The 16,731-nt window shown below is 38.9% G+C and overlaps 1 protein-coding gene across 2 annotated transcripts; it reads left to right on the forward strand.

The window, feature by feature from the left end:
- The first annotated feature begins 1,171 nt into the window (after positions 1-1,171).
- On the forward strand, positions 1,172-15,959 carry scdb (stearoyl-CoA desaturase b). 2 transcript variants are annotated; one of them, XM_011484429.3, is made up of 7 exons: positions 1,172-1,333; positions 2,939-3,014; positions 7,291-7,526; positions 10,842-10,972; positions 11,256-11,461; positions 11,941-12,173; positions 14,435-15,959. In XM_011484429.3, exons 3-7 carry the CDS (start codon positions 7,295-7,297, stop codon positions 14,632-14,634), a joined length of 1,002 nt encoding a protein of 333 aa, XP_011482731.1. In that variant the 5' UTR covers positions 1,172-1,333; positions 2,939-3,014; positions 7,291-7,294; the 3' UTR covers positions 14,635-15,959. The 2 variants fall into 2 exon arrangements, with proteins under 2 accessions (XP_011482731.1, XP_078787988.1); XM_078931862.1 differs by lacking the exon at positions 2,939-3,014 and having other exon boundaries at positions 1,246-1,333.
- The last annotated feature ends 772 nt before the right edge of the window (positions 15,960-16,731 follow it).

Here is a 16,731-nt window from a genome sequence, read left to right on the forward strand (position 1 = left end):
TGTATTTAGACCAGGCATGTCCAAAGTCCGGCCCGTGGGCCAAATGCGGCCAGTGTTCAAACTTCCACCGACCAGCTGGTTCCTTTTATCAAATCCATATGCGGGCCCCCAGCACTTAGTACAAACTGTTCGTATAGTTCTTCATTGTAGTTTGTCAAACCACATTTTCACATTCATCATTAAGAGGCACTACCAGATGTGACATGCTTTCTACGACAAGCTATCTGGGAATGAATGGTGTGAAAACTTGACAATATCACAGGGATTATGGTAAAAACATTTAGATATATTTGCTCTAAAAGAAGAAATAAAAAGTAACATGTTCATCAAATAGTTCATTTAAATTTGAATGTCTTCTTCCACTTTCGGCTTCTCCCATCAGGGGTCGCCACAGCGAACGAGTCGCATGGTAAATTTCGCAATGTTTTACGCCGGATGCCCTTCCTGACGCAACCTTCTCAAACCGAATGTAATGCTACTAAAACGGTTAAAAGACTGGTTGGGCCTCACACATTTCCACCTCACCATATTTGGCCCTTGTTGCAAAAAGTCTGGACATCTCTGATTAAGTCCCTTGGCGGTTCTGCCTATACAGCCTGAAGGGGGCCCAAGTCTGGGTCCCCCTGGTGCGGGTCCTTCTGCCTGGATAAAAGATAGAGTTGTGTCCGGAAGGGCATGTAGAGTAAAGGTCTCTACCAAACAACCTGTGCGAATCAGTGAAAAGCTGATTCACTGTGGGGACCCCTGAAGGGATATCCCGAAAGGTGAACAACAACAGGGATTTGTATTTTTTTTCAAGCAAAAAAGAAAAAAAACTAGTTTGGTCCTTATTTCTGTAGGTAACATGGATATAATTTAACGCAGCCCGAGGTAATTTATTTATTCTCCTAGTATCCAGCCAGGTGTTGTGAAAAAAAGGCGCAGAAATTCATTTCAAGCTTTTTTTTCAGGAATATGAAACACCTTTTATTATCCAGAGAGATTAACAAATAGACAAATCTTTGATCTTTGAGATGTGTGAAACTGGAGATGGGGGTGTCTATCCTTCATTTGCCCCTGCTGTGTCATTGTGGTGTGGCGTGTCAGATGAGGTGACTCCCTCCCTTTTGCAATGTTTGATCTATTTTAGGAGTCAGATATAAATGTTGATTTGAAGATTGGACTGTGCTTTATGTGTCTGGTGGGGGCAAACCGCAGTTAAGTAAACAGTCAGCAAGATATTTAAGTTTGGTGGCATCTATTTGTTTTGGAAGAAGCTAAGCTTTCGTGGCAGACAACGGGAGATCAACGTCCTGGCAACATCTGTTGTCTCAAGCAGCCCGTGGCACCAGAGGTGAGTGTAAAAGATGAAGATCTCAAGAGATTATTATTATTATTATTATTATTTTTAAAGCTGTTGGTAAAAATGCTGGTCAAGATAGTGCTTTACTTTTGGTGCCTTTATGTTTATTTGTGAAAAAATGTGACTTAAAAAAATGTAGAGTTCATTTTTTTATCCTTATTGTACAAAAATTATGAACTCAACTGTATTATCTTATCCAGCAAGCTGTTGAGAACAATCTTTTGAAATATGGTCACCTTTTCATTTTTTGGGGTAACATATTTTTTTAAAGTTTAAAATGCACTTTTTGTTTTTTTCACTAAAGTAGGGTATGAAAAAAATATTTCCAAAGTTATCATTTAAAATATTATTTTAGTAACAATAATGGTCATTTTCAATGTCTAGATGTAAAGGTCCCTGAATTACATGCTATTAAAAATAAGTATTAAAAAAATAAAAAATTGTTCTCAAGTAAAGGTAGTTTAGTATTTTGTGATTATAAATAATACAGAAATGTGATAATAAATACCTTTTGTATTATGTAAAAAGTTGTTACCTATTTAATTACGGTACTTTATTAGGGTTATAAAGGTAATTTGGTGAAATAAACTACTCAAGTTATCACACAATTCATTATCTGAAATGTAAAAATAAAAAGTGGAGATAGGAAAAAAAAAAGAGGAAGAAGAAAACTGATGTTAAATGTAAAATTTCTACATGCTAAAAGATATTGGATTGACTAATATACCATACCGATGCCCTGTATAAGAAGGGCCAAAGTCGCCTCAACCTTCTGAGGAGACTGAGGTCCTTTGGAGTGTGTAGGCCTCTCTTAAGGACATTTTATGACTCTCTAGTAGCCTCTGCTATCCACTACGCCTTGGTCTGTTGGGGAGCAGGCAGCACAGACTGGGACAGAAAGAGACTCAACAAGCTGGTCAGGAGGGCCAGTTCTGTCCTGGGCTGTCCACTGGACTCTGTGGAGGAAGTGGGTGAAAGGAGGATGTTGGCCAAGCTAACATCCATCATGGTCAACACCTCTCACCCACTTCATCAGACAGTGGAGGCGCTGGGCAGCTCCTTCAGTTGCAGACTGTTACCCCATCCATGTCAGAAGGAATGGTTCCACAGGTCATTCATACCAACACAGCTGTTAGATTGTACAATGCCACAGTTTAAATATGCATGTACAAACCAGTTATCATGCATCCATGGCCCATCCGAATATTCTGTCTTTCACTCTATTTTATTTTACGTATAACATATTTTATGTTAAGTGTATATAGGTGTATATTCTTCTTGTTGTTAAATGTCATTACTTTTGCATTTTTGTACATTTTTAAACACCCTTTCATTCTTTTTGCACATTCCTGTTGTTTTCTTCTTTTTTTCCCCCTATTTTGCACTGAACTCCTGTAGCAATTGAATTTCCCCAACGTGGGATCCATAAAGAATATCTTCATCTCTCTATCTCTAATGAAAAACAAATTTCTGTTTTTCTAGTCTTTTCAATGATAAGGCTTTCCGTGATGGTCTTCTCAGCATTTTTTAAAGACATTTGAACTAAGCTATTTATTTGATTGAAACTACAAATGTATCTTCTTTTGTCTTGCACAGGGGTCTGCAATCTTCAACACTACAAAGGCCATTCGGGTCGATTTATTACTTACTAAAACCCAGCAGGAGCCACAAGGTATTACTTTATTTAGTATTACTTTAGAAAATAAGACTGTATTGTATTTTTATTATTTTACTACTGTGATAAATCAACCATTGTTTTTTGGCATAAATAAATAGAAAAAAAGCCTTTTGTCAAAACAGTAAATAGTTTCTAACTTTTGGCAGAGGTTCACATGACTTCCCTTTTAAATAAAAGACACTCTGTGTCACATGGGAACTCAATTTCCAATACCAAATCTACGTATTTCTCCAGCTTAATGAACTCAAGTGAAGGAAACTCCAAGGTCCTCTTCTCTATACTCTCTAAGATAAAAGAACCTCCAAATTCACTTCACCTCAGATTTTTGCAACACCCTCACAACCTTTTTCACTTCCAAAATAGAGCTCATCCACCAGCAGCTCATAACTATCCCTGGTTCTAACCCACCCCCCTTAGTTCCAACACTTCCACACTGTTCACTTTAAGTATTTGATCTTTACCATCATTTAGTCAAATCTCCAAACTCATCCAAACAATCTAAAACCACAACATGCCAACTGGACCCATTTCCTACCCCCTTGTCAAGACTACTCTCCCTTCACTCTCCTCTCTTATCACCAACATCATCCAGGCTTCCCTCCAGACTGGAACAGTCCCCCCTGCCCTTAAAGCTGCATCTGTCACCCCTAGTCTAAAAAAAAAACCTGGTTCCGATCCCACTGATCTCAGAAATTTACTTAATTTCCAAAATCCTCTCGAAAGTTGTTGCCGCTCAAGTTTATTCACATCTTTCCAGCAATAATCTAAATGGAAACTTTCAGTCTGGCTTCCGCCCACTTCACAGTACTGAAAACGGCTCTCCTCAAAGTCACCAATGACCTCCTCCTGGCAGATGACTCTGGCTCACTCTCCTTCCTCCTGCTGGATCTGAGCTCAGCCTTGGACACCATTTCTCACCCCATCCTCCTGGACAGACTCTCAACCATCAGCCTCACAGACACTCCTCTCAACTGGTTTCGTTCCTATCCTTCTGGCCATACTCAGACTATTCAACTAAAGTAATTTACTTCCCTTACAGTTGCCATAACCATAGGTGTGCCCCAGGACTCTGTCCTGAGACCCCTACTGTTTATCTTCTACCTTCTTCTGCTTGGCCATATCTTTCATCAACATCAATACATTTTCACTGCTATGTAGATGACACCCAGCTATACATTTCCTCCAAACCACGCTCTACCCTCAAACCTGCCTATCTTACCGGTTGCCTTCTTTCAACAAAATCTTGTTTCACTTCTAATTTCCTCAAACTACACAGGAATAAAACAGAACTTCTACTTGAAGGCACCAAGTCCACTCTTAGCAAAATTAATAATTTTGCCATCCTTTTTGACAACTCCCTCACCCCCCCCCCCCCATTAGCTAAGAGCCTGGGTTTTATCTTGGACAGCACTCTTTCCCTCACCTCTTGTTAACAACGTCCCTGGGACTGCTCCACCTCCGGATCATCCGCCGTCTTCGGCCTTCCCTCAGCCCTCACTCCACTGCTGTACTGGTTCACAGCCTCGTCACATCTCACCTGGATTATTGTAACTCACTTCTGTTCGGACTCCCACAAAAAACTCTAGGCAAACTTCAACTGGTTCAAACTTTGCCGCCTACATCGTCACTCAGTGCCCCTCCTTCCATCACATTACAAACGTGCTCAAGCAGCTTGACTGGCTACCAATTACGGATCACCTATAAAATCCTCCTTCTAACCTACAAAGCCATTCATGACCTCGCTCCCATATATCTCTCGGACCTCCTTCAAGTCGCCACTCCCTCAGGTCTTTGTCTTCCCCTCGATTTGATATCCCCACTGGCCTCCTTGTCATCTTGTCACCATAGGGAGCAGGGCATCTCCAGCCTCAAAACTCCTCTTCTCACACTACCATCTTCCTGACTGCAGCACATCTGTCTATTTAAACTTTTCACTTAACATCTTTTAAATGCGTGCTATTATCCCTGTTTGGCGACCTTGAGTTCTAAAAAAGGCGCCTAGTAAAATAAATGTATTATTATTATTTAAAAATATACAGCAAGGGTTATTTTCTGAGATTTTAAAATCTCTTCACATTCCAACAATAGTGATGTGTTGATAATGGTTGTCAAAGCTGAAACATGTGGACAAAATCTTTACATTTGCATTTGCCAATAATTAGCCTTAAGCATCTATCTAAAATTAGTTTTAAAATGTTTTATTATCTTGCCTTTCTATAACAAAATGGTACAAATACTTCCACATTTTAAAATGAAAATAGCTGACTTACAAGCGCTTCCTCAGGATAAATCTACTCAAGTTAGACAGTATGGTGCTGCAAAACAACTTTTATATTAGTTATTCATTTTTGTTATATTAGACACACATCTGAGGACTCTTTAAAACTTCCAGGTCAGATTAGAAATCTAGGCGTAATCACAGACCCAAAGTTGAACTATAAAAGTCAAACAATTTATAGTGTCATCAGCAATTCCACATCATTGCAAGGATCAAAGGTATGCTGTAAACCAGATTCTGAGGGACTTTTTTATGCGTTCATCTCCAGCAGCTTCGACTGATGTAACATCTGCTTACTGGTCGCACTAAACATCCAGAACTTTGCAACTAAAACCAGAAAGTACTATCATATCTGCCCTATCTTTAGGTAGTTGAACTGACCTCCTGAGAATATTCTTTAAGGCAACTTTACTTGTGTACAAGTCTCTTCATCCTTTGGCTTCTAAATACATCTCTGATGTATTGCTCCCATGTAAACTACCTCAGACTCCGAGAAGCTCTGGGACAGGCCTGCTGCTGGTGCTCTGAGTCACAGAGGGCAGTGTTTTAGCTTTGTGCAGAGATCTGGAACTGTGTCCTGGTGATGTTAGGCAAGGTTCTCTGACAATCTACAAATGCAGGTTCAAAACTATTCTTTAAACCAAACTTACTAAAAGTGTTTCATCTTCACTTCTTATTTTGCATTTATTTTTTAGCCATAAATTTGAATGTGCTTTAAGTGATTTTCTGTTTCTCATGTCTTAAACATCTGTGTGAATTGTGCTGTAGAGAAAAATGTGTTCAAAAAAAGGACCTAAAAGGAACTGATGGCTAGCTGTAACTGTAGTACACCTTAATAGACAGCTTTTTTCTAAGGCTTACTCCTTACCAAAAAGTAGTGCACTTGAAATTTATTTTATCAAGTATACGTGCGTAGAAGTATGAGTATACTGCAGACCATTTACATGTAACTGTATTACTTATTGCGGCTGGATAGCTTAGTTGGTTAAATTTAAAACTGGCAAATTAAATGCTGAGCCATGAGCCTCATCCAGTGGGGTTCCTTGGGCAAAACCTTTTCCACTATTGCCCAACTATGTAGCCACAAGGGCCCAAGTCTGGGTTCCCTTGTGCCAGTCCCCACCTCAGATAAAAAAAACAAACCTCTGGCAATACTGCCTATGCAAATCAGTGATTCACTGTGGTGACCCCTGAAGGGATAAACCAAAAGGTTAACAACATACTAACTGAATACTTCTTCAGATTAAATTGGAACATTTTAAGTTTACAATATATAGAAAGTATACTAAAAGTAAACATAAGTATACTGCCCCACTTTTAGGAAAGACTAAGTATACTGCAGACCATGTATATGTACTATGGCAAAAGGGCTAACTAAACATGTCTTCAGACTAAATTGGAACATTTTAAGTTTACAATATATAGATAGTATAAGACAAGTAAACTTCAAGCTCACTGCCTCACTTTTAGTATAGACTAGGTTGTAGTACACCTAAATAGACTACTTTTTGCAAAGGGTAAGACCTACTACAAGCATGATCTATCTGTCTAGTGAAAGCCAAAAATCCAGTAGCGTAATGTTGTTTAAGTAAATGAAATGTTAAAATTTGGAAGAAATAAAAATTATATAAGTTGTTGTACTGCTGCGACTGCAGACACAACAAGTGTTGTAGGAATGGGGAGACTGAGTTGCTAACAGCAACGGCGTGTCATCGCAAATGGACAGCTGGAGAATGTTTTTTATTCAGCTCAACGAATGATGAGACATTCCTTAATGAAAACATGTCATAGGAGCACAACGATAGGCTGCGTCCGCCCTTTGGAATACGCCTCGAAAAGAGTGTCATGCCAGCTGCCTATATCCGCTGTGGGCGCTGCTGGAGCGGGCATGACCGCTGGCAGCCACCGTACCTTCCTGCGTCACTGCATCAGGCTGCGCGCATCAAACTAAACAACAACTCTTTTTTCCCCCCTGCACCGCTGCTCATACAGAAATATGACCGAAGCACAGACCACGGATCAGCACGCCGGTAAACAACAAAACGGAGATGCCATGGCCGAATCCTCGACTGCGGATGATGTTTTTGACAGCACGTATATACAGAAAAAGGGGAAGCCGCCTATGGTGTTTGTGTGGAGAAACATCATCCTGATGTGTCTTTTGCATCTTGGTGCACTTTATGGACTGGTTCTCGTCCCTTCCGCATCGCCTTTAACACTTGCATGGAGTAAGTATTATTGTTTGGAAAACACTGTGTTTATGTAATAAAACATGAAATGTGCTGATGCTGAGCAATCATTGCTAACTGTGGGGACATGCCTGCAGGTATCATGGAGAATGAGTCACTCTGGCCTAATTTTCATTGTGCAATCTCTGTTTTTAAACGGTTTATGATGCGTTTTACCTCATTTAAGGTAAGTTTATTTTCAATGAGTGACTATTTTATTGCACAAGTTAGGCAAAGAGTTGAATTTAAAAACAAACTATTTATTTTTTAAATAGTATATTATTTTTCTGACAATGACTTTTATGCTTATTGCTTTTAATTGACTGGTGTGATTAAAATGTCTTGCTATAAATGCATTTTGTCAATATTACTTCCAATTTAAATATTTGATCACATGTTCAAGTTTGCCAAAGATTTTTACAAAGTTGCATTTTAGTGCTCTTAGTCAAAACAAATGGAGCAAACAGAAAAATCCTTTAAAATCATCACTGTGCCAAATGAACAACACCTCTGAACTTAATAGGTAGTTGTGTTGCCTTTAATGGCAGCAGCTGGAGCCGAGCACCTCAGATGAACTGGACAAGAGATCTGTAAAATGTGTGAGAAAGGAGAAATAAAAACACTTTCTGATTTCCTTACACAGCTAAAAAAATATGCAGTAAACATTTTCGGGATATTTAAACTGCTTGCTATAATGTAAAAAAGGGTTTAATGCTCTGATAGGATGCAGACATGCATGTTTAGTGTGCTAATTGACTGACACAAGGCAGATCAGCCTGAGCAAAGCAAGCAGAGCTTATATAAAGGGAACAAAATTAAGGTATTTTAGTTAGTCATTGCTGTTATATTTAAATATAGACTGACAATTGAGCAGATTTTGTTTAGGAATAGGCTTAGATTTTGAGATTATGTGTAATGTGGTATCCTAATATGATGCCATCCAAGAATTTCCTAATGTAATCAGTTCTCCATGAAAAATTCATTTAAAATATTCTACTAAGTATCTAGTGATTCCAGTAATTTTGCTTTTTTTTTTTTAAACTGCACGCTCTATATTGCCACGTTATGTGTTACTTGCACATGTGTGTTATCATCATCAAAATAATGCAAATTTAGTTGGGTCCCAAGCTTCTAGTTTGATTCTTTTTTCACTTAGTTTGTAACCGTCCGACATCTTCATTATCACATTAAGCCCAAACCTGTTTATTCTCAAGCTGAATCCAGTTTAACTCAACAGATTCTGACATTTCTGAATGTTTTGCAAAAGGTTGAATAGCCGTTTATACCATTGCTGCTTTTTAAGGACATGGTTCCCTTTTTGCTTACATAAAAAGCTCCATAAATTGTCAATGAAACTCTGATTTTAAACTTGCTTTATATACACTGTTTAAAAAAACGTAAAATGTTCTACTGTTACCATTTTGCAGAATTTGGATTCCAGTTATTGCACGTTTTGTGAAACAATTGAGATGCATATGCATCATTTTTATACTGATCTGTGAATTTCTGTTAATATCACAAAAAAGAAGTGAATGTGAGCATGAGCAGAGAATATTTATATATTTACTATGGTCATCCATCCATCCATCCATCCATCCATCCATCCATCCATCCATCCATCCATCCATCCATCCATCCATCCATCCATCCATCCATCCATCCATCCATCCATCCATCCATCCATCCATCCATCCATCCATCCATCCATCCATCCATCCATCCATCTATCCATCCATATTCTTCCATTCATGATGGTGTTGATGCATAAGCCAGTTGATGACCAGACATTCTGCTCACTAAGAGGCATTAGTCTTCATAAACTGCAGCTAAAGCATCAACAGGTTTCCACAATAGTGCACTTCCAGTGTCGTGCAGAGTCAATGTAGTTTTGATGCAGTTTTGTTATGCAACTGCTGCTTTTCACCCACTCGAACTTTCAACTACTTCTAAGAAAAAGCTTTCCGGTTGTCGTCTAAAGCAGCTGTAGTGATGGTTTCATGGCCATGTCAGAGGGACCCAGACAAAATATCACAAGCCAGATTGTAATCATTCAAAACCGAGCGTGATTTTTGTCCTGACGTTATCCTTAAATGCTCTGATGTTTTTGAAGCCTCGTCACTTCTGTCAAACTGATTCTTTATTTAACGTTTTCTCTTCTTAAAAATAGTAGTGGAATAATGTTTTAAAGGTGAGGCTGTAACTTTTCAAAGACTTGTCTGCCAGATAACATCTCTAACTTTTTAGTTTTTAAAAAATTTATGTATGTTTAGCATATTTTATGGTAATTTTAAGATTCTTAAAAAGGGCTTGGGTGCGTTCGCTCCTACTAAAACCAGTCATTGGATTTGGTAGTGGAATAATATTATCGCAGTGATGGTATCCAGTCATGCATATTTGTGGGTTTATCATCTGCGTGTTGCAACAAGGAAGAGTGTGGAAATTTCCTCTTGATAGAAGAGCTATAAGCCGTTCCAGTTGTTGGATTACCTTGGATCTTAAACGTCTGATTTGCAGTTTTTTTTCTTTTATTGTTAAAGATCAAGATTACTTTGGACCAGACTTTGATATTTTGTCTTTGTTAATCTTCTTGTCCCAACCTTGAATTCTCTGCCTCATGCTATCGTAAAAGTTTAGTAACTGTGGAGCCAAATGTGTTTTTCCTTTTTCTTATGCAAGGCCTTTTTAGCATGATGTCATTGCTTTATGTTTAAGTCTTATAGACTTAAATTTACATTTTTTTGTTGTTGAAAAGTTAAAACTCATGACTTGTAGACATTGTGGGCTTATTGAACTATACCACACATAGAAAAGTACTTAAGTTTCAGTAGTCATAAAGTTTGTTCAATTATTAAAGTTTCCACCTGACCTATGTAGACAGTTGATGCGTGACCCATATTCCCAAACAATCTGAACTTTGTCTTGACTTTGGCACCGCATCATTTTCCTTCTCTCTGCAATGTTGAGTTGCATAATATTCCACTGTGGAAACAAAGCACAATCGCCACGTCCATAGACACCCCATTGTGTGCTGCATGGCACCACAAGAGAATGCTCTTTGCCAGTCAGAAGTTTCTGGGTCTCAGATCGTGGACAGTCTGGCCTTCACATAGAAAGACATTCAGCAGTCTAGAACAACAGAGGTGTGGGGGCCTGGTTTGTCGTTCCCCCACTGTCCCAGCTTGGTGCACAGACGGCTCGCCTCGGAACAAAAACATCAAAGTATTATAAACAGAACTCTGTGTCCCTGTGGGGTGTAAATATGGGAAGGAAAGTTTTCTAGAAGGTGCCTCACTCTTCTACTTACCTTGCTTCCAGGTGGTGTGTGCTATTTCCTCAGTGCTCTAGGTGTGACCGCTGGTGCTCACAGATTATGGAGCCATAAAACCTACAAGGCTTCTTTTCCCCTCAGAGTCTTCCTGGCTCTTTCCAACTCCATGGCGTTTCAGGTAAAAGGACAAAAAATGCAGCTGTAACCTGGTTGAGTTACACCTGCTGAGTTAATTTATCACAGTTTGTGATAAAGCAATGCTAAGAAAATAAATTGGAAAAACGTTGTTATTTATGCTCATAGTATTTTTTATAACTCGGCTAAAAATATTAAATAATTTATTGCAAAATATTTGTCATTGTTACAGTTTTACATGTATTTTTACACATCTGGTTTTACCACATGTTTCTCTGTCTTCTGCATATTTATTGATGCTCGTGGGATTCTTTTCATCCATTCAGAATGACATTTTTGAGTGGGCGAGGGACCACCGTGTCCATCATAAGTACTCTGAAACCGATGCAGACCCCCATAATGCCACGCGGGGGTTCTTCTTCTCCCACATTGGGTGGCTCCTGGTCCGGAAGCATCCTGATGTCATCGAGAAGGGAAAGAAACTGGAGCTTTCAGACCTGAAGGCAGACAGCGTGGTGATGTTCCAGAGACAGTAAGAGAATGTCATTCGTTTAATCCGTTTTATTGTATTTATTAGAAGACAAGGCTGGATATATCTTAGAAATGAATGTCCCAATGTTTCAAATCGGAGTTTATTTGCAAACTGCTGCTAGAAGAAAAAAAAAAGAGTTTTCCTAAGACTTTTAGTTTCATGTCTTATCATATTGTTTACATGCCATCTTGCTAGATAACGACTATCAGGCTTAAAATAGCCTTGACTTTGCCACCACACAGTGCTTTTTAAAACAATTCCTACACAGTATTGAAACAAGATGGCAGCCTTCCACAGGGTTTGGATAAATGGCACTTTGAGCTCTCAACTCCTTTGTAATTCACTTTATACATTTAGAAATGAGTAAAAGTCAGGTTATAGCTGTTCTTTGTTATCATTGAGACTATGGTCATATCAATTTTGTTTTACGCAGCTCTATAAAAGGGGGCTCTGTGTAAGATGCAGTTTGTCTCTTTCAGGCACTACAAGCTCTCTGTGGTCTTGCTTTGCTTCCTCGTTCCCATGTTGGTGCCTTGGTATTTCTGGGGAGAATCCTTGGTTGTGGGGTACTTTGTCCCTGGGCTCCTGAGGTACGCCTTGGTTCTCAACGCCACCTGGCTGGTCAACAGCGCAGCACACATGTGGGGCAACCGGCCGTACGACAAGACCATTAACCCCAGGGAAAACATCTTTGTTGCTCTCAGTGCTATTGGTAAGGATCCATGTTTGACATTCACTTTTAGTCCTAATGCTTGACAAATGATCATTTTTCTGTTTCGGAAAGCATTTAAATGAACTTAACGCATCTGTTGTATAACTCGTGTACTGTTGGGTCTAATGTGGCAGGTGTGGGGTGGACAGTTCTCTAATCCAGTGGCTAATGTTTGTTTTGTCCTCGCTGTGACAGTTTAAATGTACAGTTGGTCGGCATTTCTAATAAGAAAGTTCCCAATTGTTTTCAAATCTCCTCATTTTTTTCCAGCAATGCATTTTTCCATGCATTTGCAATGTCTGGCTTCACTGTTGGGAACGTTGCACTGATTCTGAATACAACAGGTTGTTCAATTTAAGCAGACTGCACGTTTCCTTGATTGATATGAACTGCGTCTTTCTAGTCACTGAACTTGATGTCAGTTGTCTGTATTGCCTTTTAAAAAAAAAATCCTAGAGAGTATATTAGAGTCTGGTTCTTGGAAAATGAATAACACAAGTGTAGGATTAGTCTGACCAAGACCTCACAGGCAGCAATGGGAGTTTTCTGACAGTTGAATTGTGGTTAAGGCACTTAAAAGTTGTCTTTGTTAAGTTTTTCTTTAATTTCGCCCACAATAATTTGGCTTCATAATTTGGGTGCTTATGTAGCCTAAAAATTTAGAATTTCCAATCAAACCGGTGGATTTGTATTCCCAGATTGTACATTTAAAACAAATGTTTCTTTTATTTCTTTTTCTCAAAAAGTCACTATCGATTGAATTTTCAGAAAAGGTACATGTGTGTTCAGTGTTAGGCTTTCACCATAGCCAAAAAAAGGAAATGACTTATTCCAGTAAAAAAAAAAAAAGCCTCCCGCTATGGGAAATATATAGAATGCAGCTGCACAGCTGAACTTTGTGCGTATGGTGCTGCATTTGTGAAATTAATGTAGTGCATAAGCAAATTTAATGATTCCATAGTTAAAGTCCCACTCTGATCATCCTTTGATCTATTTCCAAAGCATCCCAATTAATTATGATTATGTTATTTTTAGCAAAAATCATAAAAATCCTTTGCCGTTTGTTTTCTAGGACATAGTTTCTGCAGAGTGTGGAGTAGGTCTGCCCCCATTTCCCGTCATCCATCTGTTTAGACGCTCCCGCTATCTTAAAGCCACTCACAACCCCAACCTTACATGACATGGTCTAACAAAAATGGAGAACAATGTTAGAGCTATTCAGTTTAGAGCCGGACTCCGTCTCAGACGAGGACATCACAGACGCACATGGATCCATTTGTCTATAAGTGGGTGCATCAGAATGGGGGAGAATTTTGTCTGCTCTTGTTTCCCAATGATTTGATTAAAGAAAAATTCTCAGAAATGCAGTTTTAATCTTAATTTAATATTTATATGTCCTCTGTCATCCCAAAAATGCCACAAAAACATGTTAAAACACGGTTTTTATTGGAGTGGGTCTTTACGCCGACATTGTTGTGTATAACAGATAGTGGAGCGTTGCAACTGTGCTGCATTGGTGTGAACTTATTGATCGGATACGGATTGTAGAATCTGTGGATTAACAGCTGTTTCAGAGTGACAAATGCTCTCTGGGCAAACATGCACTTCTGTTGTCATAATTTACACAGCAGTGAAGGGAAAATGGGTTACAGGGCCGCAAGCAGCCAACTTTGAATTAGATTATTGTTCAGGGTAATATTGTTTTGAACATTATCATTGCAGCTGGCACTGCTGACAGATCAGTCCAACCTGAGTTCTGCAGTTTACTTCAATGGGATCATTTAAGTGTTATTTAGTCAAAAATTAAATGTATATTTGAACTGGTTTGAAATGAATTAATTAACTGGAATAGAATCAATCAAATCAACATTTTTTTTACCTGCCAGATTTATTGCTGTCCTCAAAGGCGAATCCAGTCCCATTGTACAGAGGACAGTGGAAAGCTTTTGAACTAAGTCAAAAATGGAAGCAGTGATGTTCCAAATGGGGTCAGATATTTGTAAATTAGATTATGGTACCATGTGAATTGAATTATTCGATGGTCAGCCTTTTTGGATCTTTTTCTCTTTTTCGTCCAAGACAGTTAGCCACTTTATTAAATCATGTTGTTAGTCACATGTTACCAGCATGAGTTTGCAACATTCCTGAGATCAGTTCAAAGCATTTAGTTTTTTATTTCATTAACTTTGTCTCAGCTGTATTCAAACGTTATTTATGTGAAGGAAAAAAGCATTTTAAAAATCTTTTATCCTGTTTTCCAGGCGAAGGCTTTCACAACTACCATCACACGTTTCCCTTTGACTACGCCACAAGCGAGTTCGGCTGCAAGCTCAACCTCACCACTGCCTTCATAGACCTCATGTGTTTCTTGGGTTTGGCCACAGACTGCAAGAGTGTGTCGAAGGAGATGATCACTGCTCGCGTGAAGCGCACCGGCGACAGCAGCTACAAAAGTGGCTGAGTCAGACCGCTTGACTTGAAACGCCGATGCAACGTGCCGAAGAAAGTAGCAGCAGGTATAGCAGCATTTCAGTGGTTGGGTGGCGATTGCCATGCTTGTGGTTATTAGTTTAGACCTCCCTGTCAGATTCATGTCAGCTTTGAAGACTTTTCATATACATAGTAGGTCTCTCTTGTTAGGTCTCTAAGATTTGAAGTGTCCTCACCGACCTTTTGTAACAGGTGGAGACTTTGAGTAAACGTGCAGTTTCTATCAATATCAAGCAAACATGAGATGAAGTTGCATTATTTTGTTGAAACCTTTTCCCGTGGGCACTGTGCAAAAAGCAGTAATTCCAAATTAATTTCTGTTAGATGTATTTATTGATTTGCTATTTATGATCGATCTTTGACACTTTAAAAGCTTTTCTGAAAAGTGTGTGATTTTTCTCTGCAGACAAAATCAAACTGTATTCTTCTGTTAGTTGTGCTTTGTGTTATCCCAGAAGAAGAAGTGTGCTCTTATCCTTATTAAGCAAAGTTTGTTTGTTTGTTTGTTTGTTTTTGGTCATCTTTTAGTTCTGCTTTGTTCAAGGGTGACACCAAAACAATTAGATTCATTCCGGTATAACCATAAGTCTAAATAAATAGTGTTCAGATATGTTAAATACTTTGGATGATAACATTAATCCTCCTTTTCTCAGAGCTTCAACATCACATTTCTCACCTATTGGATGGATTAAATATTTACACTCATTTTGTTGTCTTTTAAAAAATATATTACTTTACCTGCCCCCCTCCAAAAAAAGGCCCTGATTTGTGTGCATATATCCTTTGTGATGTGTGAAATTATGCTGCAATGTTTGGCCAAAATGCCTTTTGAGAGCTGCACATGTTTCAACTTTGAGGTGCAAAATAAAACACTTTAAACACTTTAACTAAACAGACTTGAAGTCCTTGAAATCCCAGTTTATTTTGGAAGAAGAAAGGTGCATGAAACGGGTAGATGTTTAACTTTTCTGGAACTGAAAAGTTTGCCTAAAAGCAAGAATAAAACTTTTATTTTGTGTTTCAACAATACTTTGTGCTCATCTGTCACTAAACCTTTTACAAAGCAGCACTTTTCTACAGTGTTTAAATTGCAAAACTTTTCCTCTTTCCTTAAAAAAAGAATTTTTTGTACGTATTGTATCCTAAATAATGCAAATTTTTACATGTGACAAATTATATTTCTTGTAAGTCTCATTATTGTCAGGAGCTATTTACATCTGAAATGCAGTCTAATCATGTCTACTGCAAAGATTCCTAATAAATATTTATGTCAATTAAATGGTTTATGAACTGAAACCCTTTTTGTCTATTTTATTGCTCAATACTTTCTGCATTCAAGCCTTTTTTTCCTCTTAATTATAGGGTCATAGGTGTACATATTTCTCCTCATTTGCAGAATATGCACCATTGTGTTTCTGGATCTCCTCATAATAAAAATAATAATAATGGATTTGATTTATCTGCGCTTTTCCAGACTCTCAAAGATCTTACATTGTGTCCATTGTAGGAGCCATGAATGTGATTGTAGTTCACCTTACTGCCAGTAGGCAGATTCTGTATGTAAGGGAAGACGTCACAGTGTTTGTCAGGTGTTTTGGCCCGGAAGGGCAAAGAGTTTTGACCGCAGTACCGCACGAGCGTAAGAACGCAGGCTGGTCAATGTCACACGCAAGTATGTATGTAAAACGACAGCAAATAAATGTCAATATCGCCATACAAAATGGGAGTGGACATTTAATGACTGGAGCAAACAGATGCGCGTCAACCTCACCTGTCAAAACAACCTCAGTAGCTGAGTTGTAGGCTTAGCTCTTTCATCCGTTATTCATTCACCCCTCACTCATACTTGTGATGGTAAGCTGCTAATGTAGCCACAGCTGCCCTGGGGCAGACTGACAGAGGCGTGGCTGCCACGCCTACGGCCCCTCTGACCATCACCGGGACATTCTTACGCATTCACACACCAGTGGAGCCACACTGGAGGCAGGGAGGGGGAAGTGTCTTGCCCAAGGGCACCTGCGTTCATTGGAACGATCTGCTCAACTGCCTGAGCCGCTACTGCCCAACC

The sequence above is a fragment of the Oryzias latipes genome, chromosome 15 (genome assembly GCF_053564925.1).
Source record: "Oryzias latipes strain Hd-rR chromosome 15, Olatipes_Hd-rR_3.1".
Classification (NCBI taxonomy): Eukaryota; Metazoa; Chordata; class Actinopteri; order Beloniformes; family Adrianichthyidae; genus Oryzias; species Oryzias latipes.

What these genes read in the sequence shown, in the direction of transcription:
- scdb (XM_011484429.3), top strand. Translation starts at nt 7,295, where the DNA reads ATGACCGAAGCACAGACCACGGATCAGCACGCCGGTAAACAACAAAAC. An exon ending in GTGGTGATGTTCCAGAGACA is followed by an intron (nt 11,462 to 11,940) that starts GTAAGAGAATGT and finishes TGTCTCTTTCAG; the next exon opens with GCACTACAAGCTCTCTGTGG. An exon ending in TGTTGCTCTCAGTGCTATTG is followed by an intron (nt 12,174 to 14,434) that starts GTAAGGATCCAT and finishes CCTGTTTTCCAG; the next exon opens with GCGAAGGCTTTCACAACTAC.